At 43.4% G+C, this 27,680-nt stretch overlaps 1 protein-coding gene, 1 long non-coding RNA gene, 1 other non-coding gene and 1 pseudogene across 10 annotated transcripts in view; 2 read left to right on the top strand and 2 right to left on the bottom strand.

Annotated features, from left to right (window-relative positions):
* Positions 1–4,338: 4,338 nt before the first annotated feature.
* Positions 4,339–4,954, bottom strand: LOC144577352 (uncharacterized). Its single transcript, XR_013521037.1, has 3 exons — positions 4,868–4,954; positions 4,584–4,638; positions 4,339–4,475 (listed from the first exon to the last, which is right to left on the bottom strand). It is a non-coding gene; the product is annotated as an uncharacterized LOC144577352 (long non-coding RNA).
* A 75-nt stretch (positions 4,955–5,029) lies between these two features.
* RAD51 (RAD51 recombinase) overlaps positions 5,030–27,680 on the top strand; it is a 43,958-nt gene continuing 21,307 nt past the window's right edge. For 3 of the 8 annotated variants that reach the window (XM_035259811.3, XM_078334350.1, XM_078334351.1), the window contains exons 1-5: positions 5,030–5,284; positions 8,491–8,579; positions 11,705–11,842; positions 16,591–16,708; positions 19,840–19,931. In XM_035259811.3, the coding sequence (XP_035115702.1) occupies positions 8,493–8,579; positions 11,705–11,842; positions 16,591–16,708; positions 19,840–19,931 (435 nt within the window). In that variant the 5' untranslated portion in view covers positions 5,030–5,284; positions 8,491–8,492. The other 5 variants (XM_078334347.1, XM_035259810.3, XM_035259812.3 and 2 more) reach the window with 5 other exon arrangements.
* On the top strand, positions 9,043–9,149 carry LOC118145252 (U6 spliceosomal RNA). The gene has a single exon (XR_004730380.1). It is a non-coding gene; the product is annotated as a U6 spliceosomal RNA (small nuclear RNA).
* Positions 18,951–19,068, bottom strand: LOC118145381 (5S ribosomal RNA; annotated as a pseudogene).

Below are 27,680 nucleotides of genomic sequence, written 5' to 3'. Positions count from 1 at the left end.
GCCTGGAACTGGGGACCCTGCTTGTCACTGTGACTAAGCTGGTATCTGAGCTGCAAGACAAATAAAGTCCCCTTTATTCTTCCCTCTCCTTTCCTCAAGCAGAAAGAGTGTCTACCACCCATAGCCACCACAGCTGGGAATGTGCTGGGTCACACCTGAAGCCAGTGTGGCTCTGAGTCTTACCCAAGGCCTGCGGTGAGTACTGCCTAACTATTCAGGGCCCAGTGGCTCTTTGGTAAGCAAGTGATGAATGCTGCCAGGACTGGATCCTTCTCTTCAAGGCAGCAGGCTCCCTTCTAGCCCAGGATGTGTCTAGAAATGTCATCCAGCAGCAAGGGCCTGGAATGAAGCCTGAGGACTTTGCCTGGTGCCTGATTCTATGGTAGTTGAGCTGGTATCCGAGATGAAAGACAAAGTCCTTTCTTTACTCTTCCCTTTCCTCTCCTCAGTCAAGAAGAAGGAGTCTCTCCCAGAGCTGTGAGCTGCATTGCCTGGGGTTCTGGGATGGGTGATGCAAGTACTCCTTTGGCCACCCAGCTGGTATCTCACTAAGTTGTGTGCACCCCAAGTCTACTGGCTCTGAGCCTGGCACAGCAGCAGGACTTGCCCAGGAATTGCAGTCCCCATGGCCTACACTGCCTTTCAAGTTTACCTAGGCCTCCAAAGCACTTTAGCCTGTGGGGCCTGCCAGAACTCAGCTTCCAACTGCTGGAATGGACAATTCCCCTCTGGCTATGGCTGGTCTCAATGCTCCCTCTGGGTTACTGGCTGAGTTCTTCCCTGTGTTGTTTTCTGCTGTGCCAGGGGAGCACTGAGTTCAGATGCAGAGTCTCATAATCCTTGTATTCTTCCTCCCTCAGGAGCACAGATTCTCTCTTCATGCCAAATGCCCACTACCAGGGGATAAGGAGGGATGATGCTGACAATTCAAGACTGTATTTCTTACCCTCTTCAGTTCCTGTTTCCTTAATATAATAAAACCAGGTACTGTGATCACTCACCTGATTTTTTTTTTTTTTTTGAGACGGAGTTTCACTGTTGTTACCCAGACTGGAGTGCAATGGCACGATCTCGGCTCACCGCAACCTCTGCCTTCTGGGTTCAAGCAATTCTCCTGCCTCAGCCTCCTGAGTAGCTGGGACTACAGGCGTGTACCACCATGCCCAGCTAATTTTTGTATTTTTAGTAGAGACAGGGTTTCACCATGTTGACCAGGATGGTCTCGATCTCTTGACCTTGTGATCTGCTCGCCTGGGCCTCCCAAAGTGCTGGGATTATGGGTGTGAGCCACCGCCTGGCCTAGTTTGTTTTTGTTTTTTTTTCTTTGGAGACAGTCTTGCTCTGTCATCCGGCTGGAGTACAGTGGAGTGATCTTGGCTCACTGCAACCTCCAACTCCCTGGTTCAAGCAATTCTCCTGCTTAAGCCTCCTGAGCAGCTGGGATTACAGGTACATGCCACCATGCCCAGCTAATTTTTGTATTTTTAGTAGAAACAGGGTTTCACTATGTTGGCCAGGATGGTCTCCATCTCCTGACCTGTGATTCACCCACCTTGGCCTCCCAAAGTGCTGGGATTACAGGCGTGAGCCACCACACCCAGCCCAGTACTTAAAAGTTTAATGGATGTGAAATTGAATTTTAAGGAATCATAGCAAACTATATTCAGTTGAATCTTGGGGAAATATACTTGCAGAAAGATATTAATTTAGGCCAGACGTGATGGCTCACGCCTGTAATCCAAGCACTTTGGAGGCCAAGGCGGGTGGATCACCTGAGGTCAGGAGTTCAAGACCAGCCTGACCAACATGGTGAAACCCCATCTTTTAAAAAAAAAAAAAAAAAAAAATCATTTATTTACAATGCGTGTCTGCTACTCAAGGACTCTCATTTTATAAGCATACTAGTGGAGTTGAATTAGTAAGGAGCAGATTAGATCACTTGATACACATCACCTACATAATACTCTTTTTTTTTTTGAGATGGAGTTTTGCTGTTGTTACCCAGACTGGAGTGCAATGGCACGATCTCGGCTCACCACAACCTCCACCTCCTGGGTTCAAGCTATTCTCCTGCCTCAGCCTCCCGAGTAGCTGGGACTACAGGCGCGCGCCACCATGCCCAGCTAATTTTTTGTATTTTTAGTAGAGATGGGGTTTCACGTTGTTGACCAGGAGGTTCTCGATCTCTTGACCTCGTGATCCACCCGCCTCGGCCTCCCAAAGTGCTGGGATTATAGGCGTGAGCCACTGCGCCCGGCCCATTCAATTTTTTTTTTTTTTTGAGAAAGAGTCTCACTCTGTCGCCAGGCTAGAGTGTCGTGGCACAATCTTGGCTCGCTGCAACCTCCACCACCCAGGTTCAAGCAATTCTTGTCTGAGCCTCCCCAGTAGCTGAGACTACAGGCGTTGTGCCACCACGCCCAGCTAATTTTTGTATTTTTAGTAGAGATGGGGTTTCACCATGTTGGCCAGGATGATCCCCCTGCCTCAGCCTCCCAAAGTGCTTGGATTACAGGCGTGAGCCACTGTGCCCAGCCAGTTTCTCAATTTCTTAATCTTTCAGCAGATGTGTTTTCTCTGATTTGACATTCACACACACCTATCTGTGTACTTAGCCCCATAAATTCCTGAGGTCAGACTTCAATATAAAACCCAAGTTCAATTTTCCAGGAGTAGGAGTATGATTGGCTGATTTTGGGCCAGGTGAACACTGCTGGTACAACTGGTGGCCAGAAAGGTAAAAGTCACATGACTACAGTCAGGAGGAGGGTTGTAGGTCTGCAGATGCTCTAAGGGTATGTGAAGAACTGGAGGCAAAGGTGGGTAACTTCGATATGGAAGAAAGTTCACTATTATCCCAGGTACTATCTATAATCACTAAGTTAGGTTGTTTCTACATCCAGAAAGCTGCCTGAGTCTGTTCTGTCATTCCTCTAATTCAGGGGACCCCAACGCCCAGGCCACACGCCTCTGGCCTGTTAGGAACTGGGCTGCATAGCAGGAGGTGAGCCGCGGGCAAGCAAACATTACTACCTGAGCTCTGCCTCCTGTTAGATCAGGATGGCATTAAATTCTCACAGGAGCTCAAACCCTATTTTGAACTGCACCTGTGAGGAATCTAGATTGCATGCTCCTTATGGAATCTAACTGATGATTTTGCAGTGCAGCAGTTTCATCCCGTTACCATCCTCTGCCCCATAGCCATCCCCCGAACCCTGTGGAAAATTTTCCTTCACAAAACCAGTCCCTGGTGCCAAAAGGTAGAATTGGAATCTAATTCAAATCTCTTGCCTGAAATATTGCAAGAGCTTCCTTTTCGCTGTCTTCACTTTCACTCTTCTGAAATCTATCCTTCGATGCCACAAGGTAATAGTGTGAGGATTAACTAAAAACTTTGTCAACTTTAAAGTGTGACATGGTAAAAGCCCCATAAAACTGCATACCTCAACCATACCTCGGCTTTCTGTTGAAACTGCTCTCTATAACCCAAATGTGAATAAGCAATTAAGGACTGTAATTTCCACCCTACCCAAATAATGTGTAAACAAATGCTAATCTTGACTTTTGTGAACCACTTATGTAACAATCAGAATGTCAAAAAAGTCCCCTGGCGCTCGGCAGTCCAGAGCCCCTCACCCTCATCTTCGCCCAGGAATCCACTGGAATGTCTGGAGCCCCTCACCCACATCTCCGCCCAGGAGGTGATTTACAGAATCCACTGGCCCTCAGAACGTCTGAAGCCCCTCACCCCCACCCCTGCCCCTCACCCTCACTCCCGAGGTGGTTTTACGGGTATAAAAGGTCTTGGCACCCTCCTTTCGGGGCCACGGGTTGGAGAGTGAGTCCTCGGTGGCCGCAGGCAATAAAGACCCTGCAATTTAGCATACTTTTGTCTTAGTGTTGACTTTCTATGCTCAGGCCAGTACAACAAAAGCACTCCACAAATAGGAAGTAGTAATAAGGCCGTTGCAATGGCTCACACCTGTAATCGCAACACTTTGGGAGGCTCAGGTGGGAGGATCACTTGAGGCCAGGAGTTCAAGGTCAATTTGGACAACAGGGAGAGATGCTGCCTCATTAAAAAAAAAAAAAAAAAAAAAAAACAATAAATAAGACCAGGTGAGGTGGCTCCTAAAGTACTGGGATTACTGGCATGAGCCTCCGCGCCCGGCCCTACTTCAGCTTTTAAAACCGGAATCAAGAGTCAAAACTTTTTGGTAAACCACGATACTGTGTAGGTTATCAAATTCATGTCTTCTTCCTCTGAAGTCCTGCAAATCTCCAGTAAAGTACCACAAATTGACGAATATTCCAGCCATTTCTCTCTCCCGTCCGTTAGCTCCATTTCCCAATTATATCCATCTTCTCGAGCTTCTCAGCTCCTTCACCTTCATGAGGCCTGGAAAGCACCCGGCTCCAGAATGTGAGTCGGAGGCTCAGAGCGACCCTAAGTGCCAAAAGCCGACGTTCAGACACTGCCGAAAACCAACCACAAAAGAGGTAAGGCTCCGGGACGAAGGTAGGTAGCCGCGGGCCCGCCGGAGGTGCATGCCGGGAGATGCAGTCCCGAGCCGACGCATTACCTCTTGGGAGTTGTAGTCTTTGATCTGGTAAACATAAAACGGTTTCTGTAGACACCTGAGAGAGGAAAAAAAAAGTGAAAAGATAAAACGGCAACTCGGATAAGTCTTCCTCCCCCACTCCCCCAACCCCCGCCCCACCCGTGAGGGACTGGGGTGGGAGTAGGGGCGTTGCTGTGGCTGGCCTCGAACTCCTAGGCTCACTGTGGTTCTCTCGCCCCCACGTCCCGAGCAGCTGGGACTACAGGAGTGAGCCACAGCGCCCGGCATAAACTTTGAATTAGTACTCGTGCAAAAAGGGACGAGGTCGGTCCGTAACCTCGCAGGCTCATGTTCTCGCGCTCCCACCTTGCCCTGGGGCGCAGGGCGGAAGCGGTGAGAAGGCGGATCCAGGAGGCTGGAAGACGTTACGCCGACGCGGGCGTGACCCCAGGCCTAGAAGCTTTGGCGGGAATTCTGAAAGCTGCCGGCGGAGGGCAGACAGCGGCCAGAGACCGATCCCTAATGAGAGCGCAGCGCTTGCAGAGGCGCGAAGCTGGGAGCTGAAACTCGCCTGGATTGTGCGCACAAGGCTGGGGCAAGCGAACAGAGAAGTGGAGCGCAACCCAGGGGCGTTGGGGTCCGCTCAGGTCGCGCGCGTGCTAGGCCCACGGGCTGAAGTTGGAGCGCGCGGCCCGCTGGAGCGAGCAGCGCTGCGGGACGAGGTGAGTGCGTGAGGCGCAGGCCGTCCACAGCCGCGGCTCGTGCTCGCCTACCTGGGTGCGAGCCGGCTCGTTGCCCAGCGGCGGCTGGTGGGGCCTTCGCGCGCAGTGTGAAACCTGGACGTGGCAGGGCGGGTTGGCGCCCGACCGACCCTCAGCTGCTGGGGCGAAAACACAGTGGACCCCAGGCTTTAGAGCTAGGGGAGAAACAGTAGAACCGTCATTGCCAACACCCATTTTATGGGCTTGATCGAGGAGTCCGAGAGGACTGTTTAATATCACCGCCAGGGCTTCCGGATTCCTGGTCTTTCCATTACAGCAAGGTGTAATGGAAAGTTGGAGGTTGCCTTAGAAAGTACCCAAACTCCAATTGCCAAAAAAAAAAAGAAAGAAAAAATGTCGTCATTTGATGCAGAAAACCATTTACGTGACGTCTAGAGAATGTTCTGAAGTGAGGTTTGGGTTTTTGTTTTGTTTTTGTTTGTGTTTTTTGTTTTTTTTGAGATGGTGTCTCCCTCTGTCGTCCAGGCTGGGAGTGCAGTGGCCCGATCACGGCTCACTGCAACCTCCGCCTCCACGGTTCAAGCGCTTCTTCTGCCTCAGCCTCCCGAGGAGCTGGGATTGCAGGCGTGCGCCACCACGCCCGGCTAATTTTTTGTAGAGACGGGGGTTCTGTTGACCATGTTGGTCAAGTTGGTCTCGAACTGCTGACCTCAACTTACCCTTCCGCCTCAGCCTCCCAAAGTGCTGGGATTACACTGTGAGGCACTGCATACGGGTTTCTAATGCGATTATGTCGCTTGTTTTTGAATTTTATATACAAATATATCAGGAGTGTTACTTCACATGGTTGCCAATACGATATTTTTCAGTCTTATTAAATTTTAACTCTTTTGCTGGGTACACAGTAATGTCTCATGATTTTGATTTTCCTGATTACTGATTAGGTTGGGCATTTCTTCATGTGTTTTTGGCCATTTGGATATCTTCTGTGATGTGCTTGTTAAAATCTCTTGCCTCATTTTCTGTTGAACTGTCTTTTACTGATTTGAAGTTCTTTATATTCTGATTATCAGGCCTCAGTTATGTTAGTGCTAAGTGTTTTCTCTGCTGTAGTTTGACTTATTCTCTTAGTAGTGTCCTTTGATGAATAGAAGTGCTGAATGTAGTTCAGGCCAGGCGCCATGGCTCATGCCTGTAATCCCAGCACTTTTGGAGGCTGAGGGTGATAGATGATCAGGTCAGGAATTCAAGACCAAGAACCTCAGAGGTGGAGGTTGCAGTGAGCCGAGATGGAGCCACTGCACTCCAGCGTGGGCAATAGAGCCAGACTCTGTCTCAAATAAATAAATAAATAAAAAATAAATGTTCAGTTTTCAACATTTCCTCTTTGGCTAGTGAATTATATATCCAACTTCATGAACTCTTTTTCTGTCCCAAGGTTGTGAAAATATTATCTTATATTCTGAAAAGTTTAATTTATCTCTTACATTTAGATTGGGTGGAATCTATTAATAAATTGGAAATTGATTTTTGTTTGTGGTATGAGAGAGGGACAAAGTTCATTTTTCTCTCTAAGGCTATTCAATCAACCCAGCACTGCTTATTGAACAAAACCATCCTTTCCCCATTATTCTGCAGTACTGTATTCATAAATTATGAAGGGAAATATTTAAGTTGCACTGACGTGATTCTTGGCTGGGTGTAGTAGTGGCTCATGCCTGCAATACCAGCACTTTGGGAGGCCGAGGTGAGTGGGTCATCTGAGGTCAGGAGTTCGAGACCAGCCTAGCCAACATAGTGAAACCCCATCTGTATTAAAAGTACAAAAATTAGCCAGGTGTGGTGGCATGCGCCTGTAATCCTAGCTACTTGGGAGGCTGAAGCAGGAGAATAGCTTGAACCCAGGAGGTGGAGGTTGCAGTGAGCCAAGATAGCGCCATTGTACTCCAGCCTGGGTAATAAGTGGGAAATTCAATCTCTAAATAAATAAATGAGTAAGTAGCATTGAAGTGATTCTTTCTTTTTCTTTTCTTTCTTTCTTTTTTTTTTTTTTTTGAGTCAAAGTCTTGCTCTGTTGCCCAGGTTGGAGTGCAGCGGCATGATCTCAGCTTACTGCAGCCTCCACCTCTTGTGCTCAAGCAATTCTCCTGCCTCAGCCTCCCAAGTAGCTGGGACTACAGGTGTGTGCCACCAAGCTCGGCTAATTTTTTAAATTTTTAGTGGAAATCCGCCTACCTCAGCCTCCCAAAATGCTGGGATTATAGGTGTGAGCCACAGCACCAGCCAAGGTGATATTTCAGTACATACGTACATTGTATAATGAATGATCAAATCAATTCAGTTCAAACATTTGTCATTTCTCTTTGTGGTGAGAACATTCAAAATACTCTTTCTGGCTATTTTGAAGTATACATTACATTAGTGTGCATTGTAGTCACCCAACTGTGAAATAGAACACTAGAAATTATTCCTCTTGTCTAACTGAAACTTTGTGCCTGTTGACCAACCTCTCTCCTTCCCACTGCCCCTCTAACAGCTGTGTTCGCCTTAGTCTCTGGTTACCAGTCTTCTATTTGCTCCTTGTATGTGACCAACTTTTTTTTTTTTTTTTTGACACAGTCTTGCTCTGTTGCCAGGCTGGAGTGCAGTGGCACGATCTCAGCTCACTGCAATCTCCGCCTCCCAGGTTCATTCTCCTGCCTCAGCCTCCTGAGTAGCTGGGATTACAGGCTCACACCACCACACCCAGCTAATTTTTGTATTTTTAGTAGAGACAGGGTTTCACCATGTTGACTAGGATGGTCTCGATTTCCTGACCTTGTGATCTGCCCGCCTCGGCCTCCCAAAGTGCTGGGATTACAGGCATGAGCCACCGTGCCCTGCCAAGATCAACTTTTTTAGATTGTGCATATGAGTGAGATTATGCAGTATTTGTCTGCAAACAAATTTATAATGTATAATGGGGAATACAAAAATAAAAAAGACTTGGCCTCCACTCTCTTTTTTTCTTCACTATTTCCAGTAATGGCCATAAGCAAGGCCTCCATTCTCGAGGACTATAAAGCAGGAGAACAGGGAGGCATAATAAGAGAATGGCCTTGGTTCTTCCTGAAGTGTTTCTGATACAACTAGCTAGATAGAAGATGGAGAGATAGATGCACCTTATTTCTCTAGTGTTTATACTGGTAAGCATTTGTATTTTTCAGTAATGGCAATGCAGATGCAGCTTGAAGCAAATGCAGATACTTCAGTGGAAGAAGAAAGCTTTGGCCCACAACCTGTTTCACGGTTAGAGGTATGTGCTTAGTTGCTAATTTTGGAATTATATACTAGATTCTTCTACCTAGAGGAAAGTATTACAATCTTTACATAAACCATAGGTTGACTACCAAGATCAAGACCCAGATTAGACTTTTCAGAAATGTTGTCAAGAATCTTGTGGAAAAGCTGAAGATTGTTGCTAAATATGTCGGAAAAGGCGTCTTCCTTTGTTAACAATTCTCTTCCTGCTTTGTCATTTTTATTTTTGAGAGCCGGACTGTCAGCAACTAAGGCCTGGAATCCCATGGTGGAATCTCTGTGCTGTTTTTTGGTTTGTTTTTAAGAAGTGGGTCTTACTATGTTGGCCAGGTTGGTCTTGAACTCCTGGCCTCAAGCAGTCTGCCTGCTTCAGCCTCCCAAAGTGCTAGGATTACAGGCATGAGCCATCATGCCTGGCCAAAGTGTCCTGTGCTATTTGTACTAAGTATGAAAGTGCTGTGCTCACTTTGGCAGCACATATACTAACATTGGAACCATACAGAGAAGATTAGCATGGTCCCTGCGCAAGGATGACATGCAAATTCATGAAACGTTCAGTATTAAAAAAAAAAAAAAAGAAAAGAAAAGTGCTGTTCTGGGAATTACAGTGGCCTGGACCAATTGTGCATGGAAGAGAGGGGAGCACCTTCTCTCCATTGATCTAGATTGTGCTGTGAGCTGTCATTGGCAGGGAGAAGGGTATGGGGTTGTTGTAGTATAAGAGACAAGCTCCAATTCAGGATTCTGCACAAGAACATTAAGCACCAGAGCTGAGGCCTTACACCGTTTCTGCCCATTGTATAGAGAGTGCCCTGTGAGTGCAGCTGATTCGGGCTGAGATAAGTAGCGGGGAAGGCACAGAAAGACTTGATTCTTCTCTTTATGCATATTTCCCATCGCCAACTAATCTTCAAGACTCTAGAAGTTAGGAGTGCAAAAGGCTTATTTAAAAAAAAATTCAAGAAGTTCCTTAAATGGATTTGTGATAAACATTTGAAAGTTCAGAGTCATAACTTCTGGTGCCATGAACTTATATAACACATGCATATTGCTTATTGCCTAAATATTTGTAGCAGATATGGCTTCTGTTGGCAAACTTTCCTCTTGTAAATTCTCCCAAACCCCAAATACATCCACATTTCCCTACTAACTCATGTTCTCTTAGAAGTCATGCTTTTGGTGACTAATGAAACCAAAGCTGACTTGAATATAGGAAGAAAGAGGTATCTTTGGGTGGTTTGTTTTGAGAAGTGGTATAAAAGTCTCTGACAAAAAGTATTTTCCTCACTCTTAATGTCAGTTGTTAGAGCAGAGCTTTCAGTCATTGTTCAAGAAAAAGGGTATTTATTGATAGGCCAAGATAGTGCTCCTTTCAGTTCTGATTAGCCTTATCTGTTTACCTTACCATAGTGTAAAAATACCGTTTTCTATGTGTGTGTGATGTGGAAAGTGTTGGGCAACAGTGTCTTAAAATGGTCTTTTAGGGCCCAAGGTCTCAGGGTTCATTTAGGGTCACAAAAAATGGTTGGGAGTAACCAGGCATGGTGACTCATGTGTGTAATCCCAGCCTTGGCCAACATGGTGAAACCCCATCTCTACCAAAAAAAAATATATATATATATTTTTTTGAGACGGAGTTTTGCTGTTGTTACCCAGACTTGAGTGCAATGGCACGATCTCGGCTCACTGCAACCTCCGCCTTTTGGGTTCAAGCAGTTCTCCTGCCTCAGCCTCCCAAGTAGCTGGGACTACAGGCGCGCACCACCATGCCCAGCTAATTTTTGTATTTTTAGTAGAGACGGGGTTTCACCAACCGACCAGGATGGTCTCGATCTCTTGACCTCATGATCCACCCGCCTTGGCCTCCCAAAGTGCTGGGATTATAGGCATGAGCCACCATGCCCGGCCTACAAAAAATCTTTTTAAAAAATTAGCCGGATACGGTGGTCATACCCAGCTAATTAACATTTATTTTATGCCAGACAACATGACATAAAATCAACTCAGATTCAGTAGTAACCTAGAAGGTAACAACTCTGGACGTATCGCTGGACACACTGACCAATATGGACACACTGATCATCCCAAACAGTGATTGTCCCCAACAAGCCAACCTGGGATAGAAAGGCTTGCTTTACCCCCAGTACCCTGGGAGCTCCTTATTCACCCTACCCATTTTTTGCACCTGTAATCCAGCTACTCGGGAAGCTGAGGCAGGAAAATTGCTCAAACCCGGGAGGCAGAGGTTACGGTGAGCCAAGATCATGCCACTGCACTTTAGCCTGGGTGATGGAGTGAGAGACTGCCTCAAAAAAAGAAGAAAAAATGTTGGGAGTTACTTTTAAATTCCAGTTGCTAATAATAATTTTTTTTTTTTTTGAGATGGAGTCTTGCTCTGTTGCCAGGCTGGAGTGCAGTAGTACAATCCCTGCTCACTGCAATCTCCGCCTCCTGGGTTCAAGCGATTCTTCTGCCTCAGCCTCACGAGTAGCTGGGACCACAGGCACGTGCCACCACGCCTGGCTAATTTTTGTATTTTTAGTAGAGATGGGGTTTCACCGTATTGGCCAGGGTGGTCTCAAACTCTTGACCTCACGATCCACCCACCTCGGCCTCCCAAAGTGCTGGGATTATAGGCGTGAGCCACTGCACCTGGCCAAGAATTCTTTTTAATATACATGCCATAGTGCTAGTTTAAAATTATTGATTTTGATGATGAAAAGGTTGTTACTTTGTTATTTAGTACCTCATACATAGGGCTCATTTTTCAACTTTTGCATATAATACAGTAGGCTCTCTATATTCCTGGATTCTGCATCAGGAAATTCAACAAACTACATATCAAAAATTCAATCAACTGCATATCAAAAAACATCCAGGAGGATGTCCACAGGTTATATGCAGATAATATGCCATTTTATATAAGGTATTTGAGCATTCTTGGATTTTATTATTTGCTGGGGGTTCTGGAAGCAACTTCCCATCTCCCCACCCCAGGATTTTGGGACAGTTGTATTATAAGACTTCAAGCACCTCTGTGAAGTATGTAGGACACATATCATCTGTGTTAGATTAGAGAACTAAAGCTTAAATTTATTTATGGTTTTCTTCATTTTGCAGCAGTGTGGCATAAATGCCAATGATGTGAAAAAATTGGAAGAAGCTGGATTCCATACTGTGGAGGCTGTTGCCTATGCACCAAAGAAGGAGCTAATAAATATTAAGGGAATTAGTGAAGCCAAAGCTGATAAAATTCTGGTAAGTATTGCTCATTTGACCTAGGGAGGTATTAGTGGGAATAATATAAAAGGGAATGTAGTGAACGACTTCTTCCTTCCATCTCTCATTCTTCTGTTATCTTACAGGGGTGACTGTTACCTCTGTTTCTTTTTTTGTTGTGGAGACATGTTCTCGCTCTGTCATCCCGGTTGGAGTGCAGTGGTGCCATCTCAGCTCACTGCAGCCTTCGCCTCCCAAGCTCAAGAGATCCTTTCACCTCAGCCTCCCAAGTACCTGGGACTACAGGCACATGCCATCATGCTGGGCTAGTCTTGAACTCCCGAGCTCAGGCGATTCACCTGTCTCAGCCTCCCAAAGTGCTGTGATTACAGGTGTGAGCCACTGTGCCTGGCTGATTTATTTTTGTAGCGTCATGTAGTTCTTTAATATCCATAATTCCCCATGGTTACATTTTGTTTTAAGAACTTATTCCTTCAGTATTTATATAGTTATACAGTTTTACTACCTTTGCCCTTGAAGTTTTGTATAATATAAAGCAAATATTTATTTATATAATTGTATTTTTAAATATTGATTACTATTATCATTAGAGAAATTTATTGGATTACTGAAATAAATGAGTATTTGTTGAAGTGGTTGGTTAATTGAAAATAAGAGTTCTGAGTTCCTAACATAGTACTTTTGTTAAACGATTGTGATATTGATGGCTGCGTGTGGTGGCTCATGTCTGTAATCCTAGTACTTTGGAAGGCCGAGGCGGCTGGATCACAAGGTCAGGAGTTCAAGACCAGCCTAGCCAAGATGATGAAACCCCCGTCTCTACTAAAAATACCAGAGGGATAAAAAAAAAAAGATTGTGATATTGATTAGTAGGGGTCCCTAAAGTCTTTCTGTTGTCACTTTTTGGGCATCAGTTTTTGTTAATGAACAAATGCTGACAGGATCTTTACTTTTGCCTTGTGAGATCTTGGGTTCAGACATCAAGTCAGCCTTGTTGAACAAGGCTTCTATGAACACAAAAATACAAACCTAGAATATGTGGTTTGAGATGCCAAATATATAGACATGTGTCTTTACTTTTAGATATTTTATGTTCTTAGTTTCTGGTCAGTAAAGATTATGATTATATTGTTTTTTTTCCTTTTTTAAAAAATTTATTTTTTTGAGACAGAGTTTCACTCTTGTTGCCTAGGCTGGAGTGCAATGATGTGATCTCACCTCACTGCAACCTCCTCTTCCAGGTTCAAGTAATTCTCCTGCCTCAGCCTCCCAAGTAGCTGGGATTACAGGCACGCACCACCACACCCGGCTAATTTTTTTATTTCAGTAGAGATGGGATTTCTCCAGGTTGGTCAGGCTGGTCTCACTCCTGACCTCAGGTAATCTGCCTGCCTCAGCCTCCCAGAGTGCTGGGATTACAGGAGTGAGCCACTGCACCTGGCTTTTTTTTTTGGATGCAGAGTCTCGCTCTGTCACCTAGGCTGGAGTGCAATGGTGCCATCTCTGCTCAGCTCACTGCAACCTCTGACTCCCGGGTTCAGGTGATTGTCCTGCCTCAGTCTCCCAAGTAGCTGGGATTACAGGTGCCCACCACCACACCTGGCTAATTTTTGTACTTTTATTAGAGACAGGGTTTCACCATGTTCCCCATACTGGTCTCAAACTCCCGGCCTCAAGCAGTCCACCCTCCTCAGCCTCCCAAAGTGTTGAGATTACGGGTGCCAACCACTGCGCCCACCTTTAAAAAAAAAAATGTGAGAGAGACAGAGTCTGACCCTTTGCCCAGGCTAGAGTGCAATGGCATGATCATAGCTCATTGCAGCTTCAAACTGTGAAGCTCAAGGAATCCTCCTCAGCCTCTTAAGTAGTTTGGACGACAGACACACACCACTAGCCTGACCATTTCCACCACTTTTGTCTTTGCTGCTACATTGTCCTTCTGTTTTTCGCCAAAAGAAGTAGTCTATATTCCCTGAGCTCCCATGCCTATTTTGTTAATACTTATATTACCTATCACATCTACTTGTACTATAGTTATTTTGTATAGTTTATCTTCCTGATTAAAGTGTCAGCTCTGTGGAGGTAAGAATCAGCTCATCTTTTTTTCCATATCCTTCAGAGTCCCTAGGACTATGATTCATGCACAGTAAGTATCTAGTACATGTTTTTTGCATTGAATTGACAGTGAGTATATGAATCGACCAGGCTGGTCTCAAAACCCTGGCCTCAGGTAGTCCGCCCACCTCGGCCTCCCAAAGTGCTGGAATTACAGGCATTAGTCACTGCACCTGGCACTGCAATGAGTTTTTAAATGAAATATTAAGTATATAGAAAAGTTTAGAGAATAAATTTGCATTGATTTTTCAGCTGTTTGTTGATTTTTTTTCTTCATGGAAAATTTTAAAATCATAAAAGTTTAATCTTTTTTTTTTTTTTGAAACAGAGTATTGCTCTTGTTACCCAGGCTGGAGTGCAATGGCACGATCTCGGCTCACCGCAACCTCCGCCTCCTGGGTTCAAGCAATTCTCCTGCCTCAGCCTCCCGAGTAGCTGGGACTACAGGCGCGCGCCACCATGCCCAGCTAATTTTTGTATTTTTAGTAGAGACGGGGTTTCACCTTGTTGACCAGGATGGTCTCGATCTCTTGACCTTGTGATCCACCCACCTCGGCCTCCCAAAGTGCTGGGATTACAGGTGTGAGCCACCGTGCCCGGCGCCCAGCTAAAAGTTTAATCTTTTTACTTTCTATGAGTCTATTTAGATTTTCTTCTTGAGTGAGTTTTGGTAGTTTTACTTTCTATGAATTTGCTTATTTCATCTAAGTTATCTAACTTGTTGAGATCAAAGGGTTTCCTTGTACTACTTTTTATTTCCATAAGGTAGTAGTAGTGTCCCCTCTTTCATTCTTTATTTTAGTAATTTGAGTCTTCTCTTTTTTCTTGGTTAGTGCAGCTGAAAGCTTGTCAATTTTGTTGATATTTTCAAAGAACCAGCTTTTGGGTTCATTGATTTTTTGTTTGTTTGTTTTGGAGATAGAGTCTTGCTCTTTTGCCAGGCGCCAGGCTGGAGTGCAGTGGTGCAATCTTGGCTCACTGCAACCACCACCTCCCAGGTTCAAGCAATTCTCCTGCCTCAGTCTCTTGAGTAGCTGGGACTACAGGTGCACGCCACCATGCCCAGCTAATTTTTGTATTTTAGCAGAGACAGAGTTTGACCATGTTGGCCAGGATGGTCTCGATCTCTTGACCTCATGATCTGCTGGCCTTGGGCTCCCAGAGTGCTGAGCTTACAAGCGTGAGCCACCATGCCTGTCTGGGTTCATTGATTTTTCTGTATTATTCTCTCCTCTACTCAGTAGTTTCTACCCTAACCTGTATTATTTCTATTCTTCTGCTTGCTTTGTTTTGTTTGTTCTTCTTTGGAAGGTTAGGTTATGATTTATCTTTTTTGTTTTTAGAGACAGAGTTTTGTTCTGTCATCTACTTTGGGGTGCAGTGGTGTGATCATAGCTCACCACAGCCTCCCAACTCCTGGTTCAAACAAACCTTCCACTAGCCTCTCAAGTAGCTAGGACCACAGACACCCAGCACTATGCCCTTCTAATTTTAAAACATTTTTTTAGAGTCAGGGTTCTTCTTTGTTGCTCAGGCTGTCTCAAACTCGTGGCTTCCAGCAATCCAGCCACATTGACCTCCCAAAATGCTGGGATTACAGGCGTGAGCCACCACACCCAGCTTTCTTCTCTAATATAGCTATGAATTTCTCTTAAAGCACTGCTTTTGTTGGATCCCGTAAGTTTCAATATATCTTCATTTTCATTCATTGCAAAAGTATTTTCTGATTTTCCCTGTCATTTCTTAGACTTGTTAGTTATTTAGGAGTGTGTGGCTTTATTTTTGCATATTTGTGAGTGCATTTATTTTTCAACTTTAGAATCAACCTATAGTGCTATTATAGAACATTTATCTATAATTACAAAATAGGAAGTTAATGTTTTCAACCAGACAATATGAAAAAAAGGTACAGCTGATTGACGTGGGGAAGTAGTCATGGAGAGATAAAAGGGCAAATGTCCTCATTTTACAAAGTAGGAAGTTAAGAGATAGAGTCTGTTTGATGGAGCAGGAAATGAATGTGTACTGCATTGTTATTTTTGTTATAAATTGAACTAAACACATATATATGGATCTATAATGGTTTTTTAAACTATATTAATATATTACCTTGAATTGGCAATTAAAAAATTGATCTTCATGGAGTCTGTGAATTAGATTATCCTTTTTTATGACATTCTAACTTTCTTTTTTTTTTGAGACAGAATCTCACTCTGTTGCCCAGGCTGGACTGCAGTGGTGCTATCTTGGCTCACTGCAATCTCTGCCTCTTGTGGGAGGTTCAAGTGATTCTCCTGCCTCAGCCTCCCAAGTAGCTGGGACTATAGGCGTGTGCCACCATGCCCGGCTAATTTTTTGTATTTTAAGTAGAGACAGGGTTTCACCATCTTGGTCAGGCTGGTCTTGAACTCCAGACCTCGTGATTCACCCACCTTAGCCTCCCAAAGAGCTGGGATTACAGGCCTGAGCTACTGCGCCCAGCCATTTTTTATGATTTTCTAAAGAGAACTCGGCCTGGTATTTTTATTAGATGTTTTCTCTTCCCATTGTATACCTTATTCTTGTTTTACTAATATATATACATATTGCCCTTGAGATCACTCTGGTAAGGAATATTGTTTTGTTGATTTAACATTTCTTATTTTTCCCAGGCTGAAGCAGCCAAATTAGTTCCAATGGGTTTCACCACTGCAACTGAATTCCACCAAAGGCGGTCAGAGATCATACAGATTACTACTGGCTCTAAAGAGCTTGACAAACTACTTCAAGGTATAGTAATCCCTTATCCTATGTTGTGAACCCTAGTTAGGAAAGCTTCCAGGTTATAGACAAAAACTGAAATATTTGGGTAGCATTTACTTGTTAGGTATAATAAAGAGATAAAGGAAGGCTGGGCGAGGTGGCTCATGCCTATAATCCCAGCACTTTGGGAAGCTGACATGGGCAGATCACCTGAGGTCAGGAGTTTGAGACCAGCCTGACCAACATGGAGAAACCCGACCTCTACTAAAAAAATGAGCCAGGTGTGGTGGCACATGCCTATTATGTAATCCCAGCTACTTGGGAGGCTAAGGCAGGAGAATCACTTGAACCCGGAAGGTGGAGGTTTTGGTGAACCAAGATCATGTGGTTGCACTCCAGTATGGGCAATAAGAGTAAAAACTCTGTCTCAAAAAAAAAAGATAAAGGAAGTGTCCACATTGAAGAAGCAAGACTGCTGCAAGTTGGGACCTTATTTATGAAGTACTAAAATTATCTGCAAATTAAATAATTTAGTCTCCATTTAATGTTGCATTAAGAGAGTAAGCGCCCTTTGCTTAAGGAAGTGACTATAATTTTAACCTCTACCACAAGGTTGAAAACCTTATCAATGGTTAAAGCATTACATGTTTGAATACTACTCATTGTGTAGTACACACTAATCTTCAGGACTTTAAGGAAAACTATAAAGCTTTTGATCTCATTCTAAAAAAAATTTATTATTTATTTATTCGTTTGTTTGTTTGTTTGTTCATTTATTTATTTATTTTTGAGACAGGGTTTTACTCTGACACCCAGGCTGGAATGCAGTGGCATGGTCTCAGCTCACAGCAACCTCTGCTTCCTGGACTCAAGGGATCCTCTAGCCTCAGTCTCCTCAGGGCTAGGACTGTACTCATTTTCTACCTGGCTAATTTTCTTTTTCTTTTTTTTTTTTTTTTTTTTTTTTTTTTTTTTTTTTTTTTGAGATAGGGCTTTGCTGTGTTGCCCAGGCTGGTCTCAGAATCCTGAGCTCGAGCCATCTCCCTGCCTCAGCCTCCCAAAGTGCTGGGATTACAGGCTTGAGCCACCTCACCCAGCCCAATGTCAGTTTTCTTTTCTTTTTTTTTGTTTTTGAGATGGAGTCTTGCTTGGTCACCAGGCTGAAGTGCAGTGGCGTGATCTTGGCTCACTGCAACATCTGACTCCCTTGTTCAAGCGATTATCCTGCCTCAGCCTCCCAAGTAGCAGGAATTACAAGCGTGCACCACCAAGCCCAGCCAATTTTTGTATTTTTAGTAGAGATGGGGTTTTACCATGTTGGCCAGGATGGTCTTGATCTCCTGACCTTGTGATCTGTCTGCCTCAGCCTCCCAAAGTGCTGGGATTACAGGTGTGAACCACTGTGCTCTTCCTTCCTCCCTCCCTCCCTCCCTTTCTTTTTCTTTTTCTTTCTTCTTCCCTCCCCTTCCCTCCCCTCTCCTCTCCTCCCCTCCCCTCTATTCTCTTCTCTATTCCTCACTGTTACCAAGGCTGGAGTGCAGTGGCATGATCTCAGTACATTGCAACCTCTGCTTCTTGGGTTCAAGTGATTATTCTGCCCCAGTCTCCCAAGTAGCTGGGACTATAGGCGCATGCTACCACGCCTGGCTAATTTTTGTATTTTTAGTAGGGATGAGGTTTTACAATGTTGGCTAGGTTGATCTTGAACTCCCTCCTGACCTCAGATGATCCGCCCGCCTCAGTCTCCCAAAGTGTTGGGATTACAGGCATGAGCCACTGCACCCGGCCCCCAGTGTCAGTTTTCTAATATCAGTACTGTACCGTCATTATGCAAAATGTTAACATTGGCGAAGGCTAGGTGCATAGAACCTCCCTGTGTTACTTTTTTAATTTTTTTAACTTTTATTTTGTTGAGAAGGAGTCTCACTCTGTCACCCAGGCTGGAGTGCAGTGGCACCATCTTGGCTCACTGCAACCCCTACCTCCCAGGTTCAAGCGATTCTCCTGCCTCAGACTCCTGAGTAGTTGAGATTACAGGCGCCTATCACCACACCCAGCTAAGTTTTATATTTTTAGTAGAGACGAGGTTTCACCATGTTGTCCAGCTGGTCTCGAACTCCTAACCTCAGGTGATCTGTCTGCCTTCGCCTCCCAAAGTGCTGCTATTACAGATGTGAACCACTATCCCCGGACTTGTTTGCAACTTTCTGTAAATCTATAATAATAGTAATTATTATTTTTTAAATTTTTTAAAAATTCATTTTAAAAAAGCTTACGGCACCAGGTATTCCCAGGCAGTCTCCCATTTAAGTACTAACCAGGCCTGACCCTGCTTTGCTTCCGAGATCGACGAGATCAGGCATGTTCAGGGTGGTATGGTCGTAGACTATTATTTTTTTTGAGACAGAGTTTTACTCTTGTGTCCCAGGCTGGAGTGCAATGGTGTGATCTCAGCTCACTGCAACCTCCACTTCCTGGGAACTCAATTCTCCTGCCTCAGCCTCCCGAGTAGCTGGGATTACAGGCATGTGCCACCATGCCCAGCTAATTGTGTATTTTTAGTAGAGATGGGATTTCTCCACGTTGGTCAGGTTGGTCTCAAACTCCTGACCTCAGATGATCTGCCCGTCTTGGCCTCCCAAAGTACTGAAATTACAGGCGTGAGCCCCCATGCACAGCCAATCTATAATTATTTTAAAATACTTTTTGTTTGTTTATCTGTTTTTAGACAGCATCTCACTCTGTCACCCAGGCTGGAGTGTAATGGCACGATCTCAGCTCACTGCAGCTTCCACCTCCCAGGCTCAAGTCATCCTCCCACCTTAGCCTCCTAAGTAGCTGGTACTACAGGTACCCACCACCATGCCTGGTGAATTTTTATATTTTTGGTAGAGACAGGGCTTCACCGTGTTGCCCAGGCTTGTTTCAAACTCCTGAATTAAGGCACTCCACCCACTTCAGCTTCCTAAAGTGCTGGGATTACAGGCATGAACCACTATGGCTAGCCTCAAAATACATTTTTGAAAAATTACTGTTTGTTGGAAATTAAATTTTTAATTTATGCAAACATCTTTCTGATGAGCTCCAAGAACATTTCTGTGACTACCATTTCTAAACGTTTGTATTATGCTAAGAGGTATTTCTTATTGCTCTTTTAGGTGGAATTGAGACTGGCTCTATCACAGAAATGTTTGGAGAATTCCGAACTGGGAAGACCCAGATCTGTCATACACTGGCTGTCACCTGCCAGGTGAGCTGTTGGGGCTATAGCTAATCAAATAAGTCATCAATACTTTATTCCTGCTATTTGCAAGCATTACTTAGGATGGCCATAAAAGGTACTTTCTCTGTCCTCAAGAATCTTATAGCTGTTATTAGTTATAAGATAGACTCCTACTGCAAAATTCTTGCATGTCAAAACTCTTCCAGATTATTGATCTTCTTTTAGAGACATTGATTTCAAATACTTTTCTACTACTAGGCCTTTCCTGTCTTACTTGCTACCTTCTTTATTGTTGTTGTTTTGAGGCAGAGTCTGACTCTGTCACCCAGGCTGGAGTGCAGTGGCATGATCTTGGCTCATTCCAACCTGCACCTCCCTGGTTCAAGTGATTTTCCTTCATCAGCCTCCCGAGTAGCTGGGATTACAGGTGCCCACCACCATGCCCGGCTAATTTTTGTATTTTTAGTAGAGATGGAGTTTCATCATGTTAGGTAGTCTGGTTTCAAACTCCTGGCCTCAATTGATCTGCCTGCCTTAGCCTCTCAAAGTGCTGGGATTACAGGCATGAGCCACAGCCTCCATCTTCTTTATTAGTCTAGATTTTATGATTCATCAGTAAAGTAATTCTCTTGCAGATAGCCTCGGTTTACATACCCACTTGAGATCCCAATCTTAGATGAAATTCATCTGTCTTCTTAGTGTCTGTACTCAAACAGCTGATTTTTCTGGAGAAAAATGATACCATAAAGCTGACTGACTTCACTTTAAATTCAAGATGACAGGCTGGGTGTGGTGGCTTATGCCTGTGATCCCAGCACTTTGGTAGGCTGAGGTGGGTGGATTACCTGAGGTCAGGAGTTTGAGACCAGCCTGGCCAACATGGTAAAACCCTGACGGCACTAAAAATAAAAATAATTAGCCAGGTGTGCTGGCACATGTCTGTAATCCCAGCTACTTGGAAGGCTGAGGCAAGAGAAATGCTTAAACCTGGGAGGTGGAGGTTGCAGTGAGCCGAGATAGAGCTATTGCACTCCAGCCTGGGCAAAGAGGCAGCACTCTGTTTAAAAAAAAAAAATTCAAGACGACAAACTTTAGATTAACATTCAAGACTTCTTGACAAGTCTACTTTCTCCATTTAAGTGTAGTTTCCCCACTTAGGTATTTCATACTTTGTCTTCTCTTATCAGAACTTTATGCTCCTCTTCAACTCTCATTCTTAGCTAATAGCCTAACCTCCTCTTGGCATCAAATCTAAATCCACTTACATTTGTGTCCATCTTTTCTTATCTTAGGTTACAATGGAGAAAGTGACCCTTTTCTTCTTAAAGGCTCATTCTATCAATATAATTTGGTTACCATCTGCTGCCACCTTCTCAAGGACTCGACTCTTTCCATTTTCTGTTGTGCCTGTCTATGAAATTATCCTCATCAGTATACAAATATGCCTAGTGTCTCCTCCATTAGGAAAAAACTTTCCCTGGACACCCCTTCAGTTTCATTTTCCTTTATGCTCCCATTCATGGGTGGATTTGGAAACAGACACAGTGGGTTAAATATTTGCCCAATACATTGTATTTAATTAGTAAATAGTGGAATCACACCAGACTTTAGAGATGGTGCTCTTAAAACTTCATAAGAGACCAGGCATGGTAGTTCATGCCTGTAATCCCAGCACTTTGGGAAGCCAAAGTGGGAGGATCGCTTGAGGCCAGGAGTTTGACACCAGCCTGGGCAACATAGTGAGACCCCGTTTCAATATTTTTAAAAATTTGAAAATATTAACCTAGCGTGATGGTGTGCACCTGTGGTCCTAGCTACTCAAGACACTGAGGGGGGAAAATCTCTTGAACCCAGGAGGTCAGGCATCCCAGTGACTGGGGTCATGCCACTGCATGTTTTCTGTTGTATTGCTAGTGCTTAAGACAGTGCTAGGCACTCAGTAAACAATAAAATGCTTGAATGAGTGGAGATAATAGATGTTCGGAAACATGCCTGATATATAAATAAATGGTATAGAGGAAATGGGTTAGCTGTTTAAGGAAGAAAAGGGTAACTTCACCGTAGAGTTACCATGAAATACTTTATGGAGAAAAGATATTGGACCAGACTTCCAAAGAATGCTAAATTTTGGAAGGAAGGAAATTAAAAGCATTTAACTGTACAGAATGGGATGGACAGAGGATGGGAAGGCATAAGTTATAAGGAAAAGACAATAAATAAGCAAGCTCATTTACATGGTTCAGGGTATGTGTAGAAAAGTTTAGGAGATGACCTTTAAAAAGATGCATCAAGCTGGATATGATAGCTCATAACTGTAATCCCAGCACTTTGGGAGGCCAAGGTGGGGGGATTGTTTGAGTTCATGAGTTCAAGACCAGCCTGGGCAACATGGTAAAACTCCTTCTCTACAAATAATATAAAAATTAGCCAGTTGTGGTGGCCTGTGCCTATAGTGCCAGCTACTTGGGAGGTAGAGGTGGGAGGATTGCTTGAGCTCAGGAGGCCAAGGTTGCCGTAAGCCAAGATTGCACCACCATTCTCCAGCCTGGGCAACAGAGCGAGACTCAGTCTCTGTCTCAAAAAAAAAAAAAAATTATCAAGACCCTATTTCAGAAAGTTTTGAGTATGGCAAGAAGTGTAAGCTTGATTTTGTGGAGAGTAAGTATTAACTGGTCAAGACTAAACTAGGATAGTGAAACTAAAGAGATGTAAGGAAAAGATATTGTAAAGGACAGCACTTAATGACTGACAATAAAAAATACAACTCAGCCCAAGAATATGTTACAATAATTTAGTAAACCTAAAAAGTGTTTGGCAGAAGAAAACAGTTTTGTTGGAAACATGAGTTCAGGTTTAGAGACGGCAGGTTTGAGGTGACAAACTCCAAGCAAAAATTTTTAGCAGGATTGAGAAATGTGGAACTAAGTCACACAGAGAAGTAACAATGGAATCTGGAAATGAAAGATACATGAAAAAAGGAGGGAGTAGGGTATAGAAAAGAAAGCTAACAAATTTTCATCTTGTCTGCAACTTCAGAGATAGGGGGAGCCCTTTTTCCTTGTCTAAGTAGGTCCTAATATTTTCTGGCTTTAAGGATGTGCTGCATGAGTCGCCAATTCACAAAGTACCCTGGAACCTGGCCTATGCCTGTGGACCAACTCTTCTGTTATAATCTTTTGAAGCTTTATTATAAATTGAGTTATTTTGAAGAACATGGCATTTTTTTTTTTTATTGCATTTTAGGTTTTGGGGCACATGTGCAGAACATGCAAGAGAGTTGCATCGGTACACATATGGCAGTGTGTTTTGCTTGCTTTCTCCCCTTCACCCACATTTGGCATTTCTCCCCAGGCTATCCTTCCCCACCTCCTCCTCCCACTGGCCCTCCCCTTTTCCCCCCAATAGACCCCAGTGTTTAGTACTCCACTTTCTGTGTCCATGTGTTCTCATTTTTCATCACCCGCCTATGAGTGAGAATATGCGGTGTTTCATTTTCTGTTCTTGTGTCAGTTTGCTGAGAATGATGTTCTCCAGATTCATCCAACATGGCATTATTTTAATCTAAATAGATTAGACCCACTTCTACCATGAACACAACTTACTGTTGGAGTTCAAGAACGGGGAAACAAAAACTGACTTATATTAGTATTATAGAAGAGGCTTCCTAGTGTTTTTCTATCCTCAGGACTTTCTTGAGTATTTTTGTTTGTTTGTTTGTTTTTGAGACGGAATCTCACTCTGTCATCCAGTCTGGAGTGCAATGGTGTGATCTCAGCTCACTGCAACCTCCGCCTCCCAGGTTCAAGCAATTCTTTTGCCTCAGCCTCCCAAATACCTAGGATTATAGGCACCTGCCACCATGCCTAACAAATTTTTGTATTTTTAGTAGACATGGGGTTTTGTCATGTTGACCAGGCTGGTCTCAAACTCCTGACCTCAGGTGATCCACCGGCCCCAGCCTCCCAAAGTCCTGGGATTACAGGCTGAAGCTATCATGCCTGGCCCGAGTACTTATCCTCTCAGAAAAATAGCAGTAGTTTTTGAAACTCAGTTATAGATTTAGAAGTTCAATATAAATTATTTTCTTTTGTGTTTTTTCTTATAAATCAAGTTAAGAACTATCCTTCATAATTTACTCTGAATTTTTTTTCTACTATTTTGATCGAGTTATAATACTCTGAATTTATTTATTTATTGAGATGGAACCTCACTCTGCAACTCCACCTCCTTGGTTCAAGCAATTCTCCTGCCTTAGCCTCCTAAATAGCTGGGATTATAGGCGCCTGCCACCACATAAGGCTAATTTTCTTTGTATTTTTAGTGGAGGCGGGGTTTCACCATGTTTTCCAGGCTGGTTTCCAACTCCTCACCTCAACTGATCTGCCTGCCTTGGCCTCCCAAAGTGCTAGGATTACAGGCGTGAACCACTTTGCCTGGCCAGTTTACTCTGAATTTAAATTATACTTTATTAAAAATGTTTATTATATTGATGTAATGCTGTGTTATAGTTAAAGATGGTGTCATTAAAAACATGGATTTTGAAGGCCATGTATAGTGGCTCAAGTTTATAATCCGAGTACTTTGGGAGGCCAGGGTGGCTCAAGTTTATAATCCGAGTACTTTGGGAGGCCAGGGCGGTCAGATCGCTTGAGCCCAGGAGTTTGAGACCAGCCTGAGCAACACAGCAAACCTAATCTCTATAAATAATTTTTTAAAAATTAGCCAGGTGTGGTGGCTTGAGCCTGGGAGGTTCAGGCTGCAGTGAGCTGATTATGCCATTACACTCCAGCCTAGGCAACAGAGCCAGACCCTATTCTAAAAAAAAAAAGGAAAAAGTTGCAGATTTTATTGGGGCCCTGTGTCCTGCATGGTAAACCATATGCAAGAAATGAGAAAATCAGCCTTATCATATTAGTCTCTGCAGAGACTAATTTTTTTTTTTTTTTTTTAAGTTGGAGTTTCGATTTGTTGTACAGGCTGGAGTGCAGTGGTGTGATCTAGGCTCACTTGCAGCCTCCGCCTCCTGGGTTCAAGCAGTTCTCATGTCTCAGCCTCCTGAGTAGCTGGGACTACAGGTGCACACCACTACACCTAGCTAATTTTTGTATTTTTAGTAGAGAGGGATTTCACCATATTGATCAGGCTGGTCTCAACCTGATGACCTTAGGTCATCCACCCACCTTGGCCTCCCAAAGTGCTAGGATTACAGGAGTCAGTCACTGTGCCTGACTTTTTGATGTCATTTTAATTGTTTCTTTCTTTGATAGCTTCACTAATATTTTCTTCGCAGACCAAAATGTTACCAAATGTTTTATGAGACAGCCAAGTTAGTATTTCAGTATTCAGCAGACCTAATCCATTGTTAACTTTCCTCAGAAATAAATTCTTGTTTTGAGATGAGGTCTCACTATGTTGACCACGCTGTTCTAGAACTCCTGAGCACAGGCAGTCCTCCCACCCAGTTTCTCACTTAGCTGGGATTACAGGCACATGCCTCTGCACCCATCTCCTTATAATAATTAGAAAGAGTTTGTGTGGAGGGATGTGGGAGGGTGCTTAGGAGACCTTTTATGATAATAAGGGAGGGACATTGGGAAGAGGAAGAGGAAGTTATAGAAGCTATAGCTATTGCCTGAGCTCCATTAGAAATTTGATAGCCGGGCGCAGTGGCTCAAGCCTGTAATCCCAGCACTTTGGGAGGCCGAGGTGGGTGGATCACGAGGTCAAGAGATCGAGACCATCCTGGTCAACATGGTGAAACCCTGTCTCTACTAAAAATATTTTTTAAAAATTTGCTGGGCATGGTGGCGTGTGCCTGTAATCCCAGCTACTCGGGGCGGAGCAGGGGTGGGGTGGGGGCTGAGGCAAGAGAATTGCCTGAACTGAGGAGGCAGTGGTTGTGGTGAGCTGAGATCACGCCATTGCACTCCAGCCTGGGTAACAAGAGCGAAACTCCGTCTCAAAAAAAAAAAAAAAAGAAATTTGATAGCTAAAGGGAAATAGAACTGTTTAAAATATCACTCTTACTTAGGTCATTTAACATGATGTGTGACCTTTTTAAATAGAAATATTTTCCCATGTTGTTTCAACAGGGACTCATGTAGAATAAATATTTAAACTGTAGTACACAATATCCATAGTTGCCATGGCAACTCAGCATAGCATGCTGATGCTCCAAAGTTGTACAAATAGAATCCTAGCCTGAGAATGTTTATTAAGTAGTCAGATAACATCTGTCAACAATAAACTAAAGCAAAATTCTCAAGTAAACATAGCTTGTCTGTTAAAATAACATTTGCAGATGGCTAAACAACTGATCGTTAATTTCTTAAAGAAAAATGCTAATTAAGTAATAATAGAAAAGATTGCATTTATCAGCCTAAGAGCTAGAACCAGGGATATAGAGAGGATATTAGACTATCACTTAAATGTTAACATTTTCTACTCTCATTTGTTCAGATTTTCTCAATTTAATAAAGTGAAACCCTGCTATGTGTTAGATCGCTGTATAATGGAAAAGTTATGAAGTTGAGAGCTACAGTTAGGTTACAAAATGAATAACCCATGCTTATTCAAAGTACTACAGTAATTTTAGAATTCTGGGCCAGGCATGGTGGCTCACTCTTGTAAATCCAGAATTTTAGAGGCTGAAGCCGGAGAATTTCTTGAACCCAGGAGTTCCAGATGAGACTGGGCAATATGGCAAAACCCCATCTCAATTTAAAAAAAATAGAAAAAAAATTCTGAGAAGACAATTTAACATAAGTACCAATTTTAAAAACATATGCCCTTTGACAGAAAATTTGTCTCACGGAACATTTCACATAAACGCAAAGATAAATGTACAAAGAATTTATACTAAAGCATCATTAAAATGGAAAGTCAGAAACAAACTGCATCACTATGAAATGGGAAGAAGTGTTAAATTATGGTCCTAAGCAGTTACTATGAACAGCTAACCTGGTAGTATCTCAGTCCAATAACAGAAGATGGCTATGATGGCTCTGAGAGGGCAAGGTGGAAAGGGCCAAATCAACTAGAGAACAGAGCATGCAGTCCATCACCCTGAGCTTACCCTGGGAGCTTGTCCACTATCCTGTTGTCAGTCTACCTACCTATGCCCAATCATCTGTGGCCTTTCTTTTGCCAAGGAAATCTATTCAATTGGAAAAGAATTCCCTGTCATGGTAGCATTTAATATTAGCCAGAGGTGGGAGAAAGAGGAACTTCATTTATCTTATTTCCTGGTGACTTAGCCCCCAGAGTGTTAATATATCCTCCTTCCCAAGAAACTGAGGCAGCTTATGCTCTATGTCTTCTTGGCCACTGGTTCCGATTCTTTCTTTACTTCAAGACCCTCTTTTATTGTATATGTGTCCTTTGCTCCTTCCATGGATTCCTCTGATGTGAAATATTTTACCTGCCAAATAATAACATAATTTTTTTCTTACAAAATTAGCAAAGCCTTCCATAACTGTATACACTAAAGTCAGTGCCCTAAAGGTTGAGGAAATCATGCCTTCAGAGTGTACTGTGCTAAACACTTTACATGAATTATTTCATTTAGGTTTTAAAACAGTCCCATAAGGTCGGTTTGGTCAGTTTTTATTTACATTTTACGGAAAAGGAAACAATATTCTCAGAGTCCCATAGTAAGTAGAAGAACTACTTACATAAAAGAAGTGTATGAAAATGCATAGCAAATAACCTAGGAGATTACTTCTGGGAGCTGGAGAGTGATGAAGAGCTTTCAGGGGTTTTTTGTTTTTTTCAAGA

This window comes from Callithrix jacchus, chromosome 8, assembly GCF_049354715.1.
Source record: "Callithrix jacchus isolate 240 chromosome 8, calJac240_pri, whole genome shotgun sequence".
NCBI lineage: Eukaryota > Metazoa > Chordata > Mammalia > Primates > Cebidae > Callithrix > Callithrix jacchus.
This window is presented reverse-complemented; position numbering and strand designations above follow the sequence as displayed.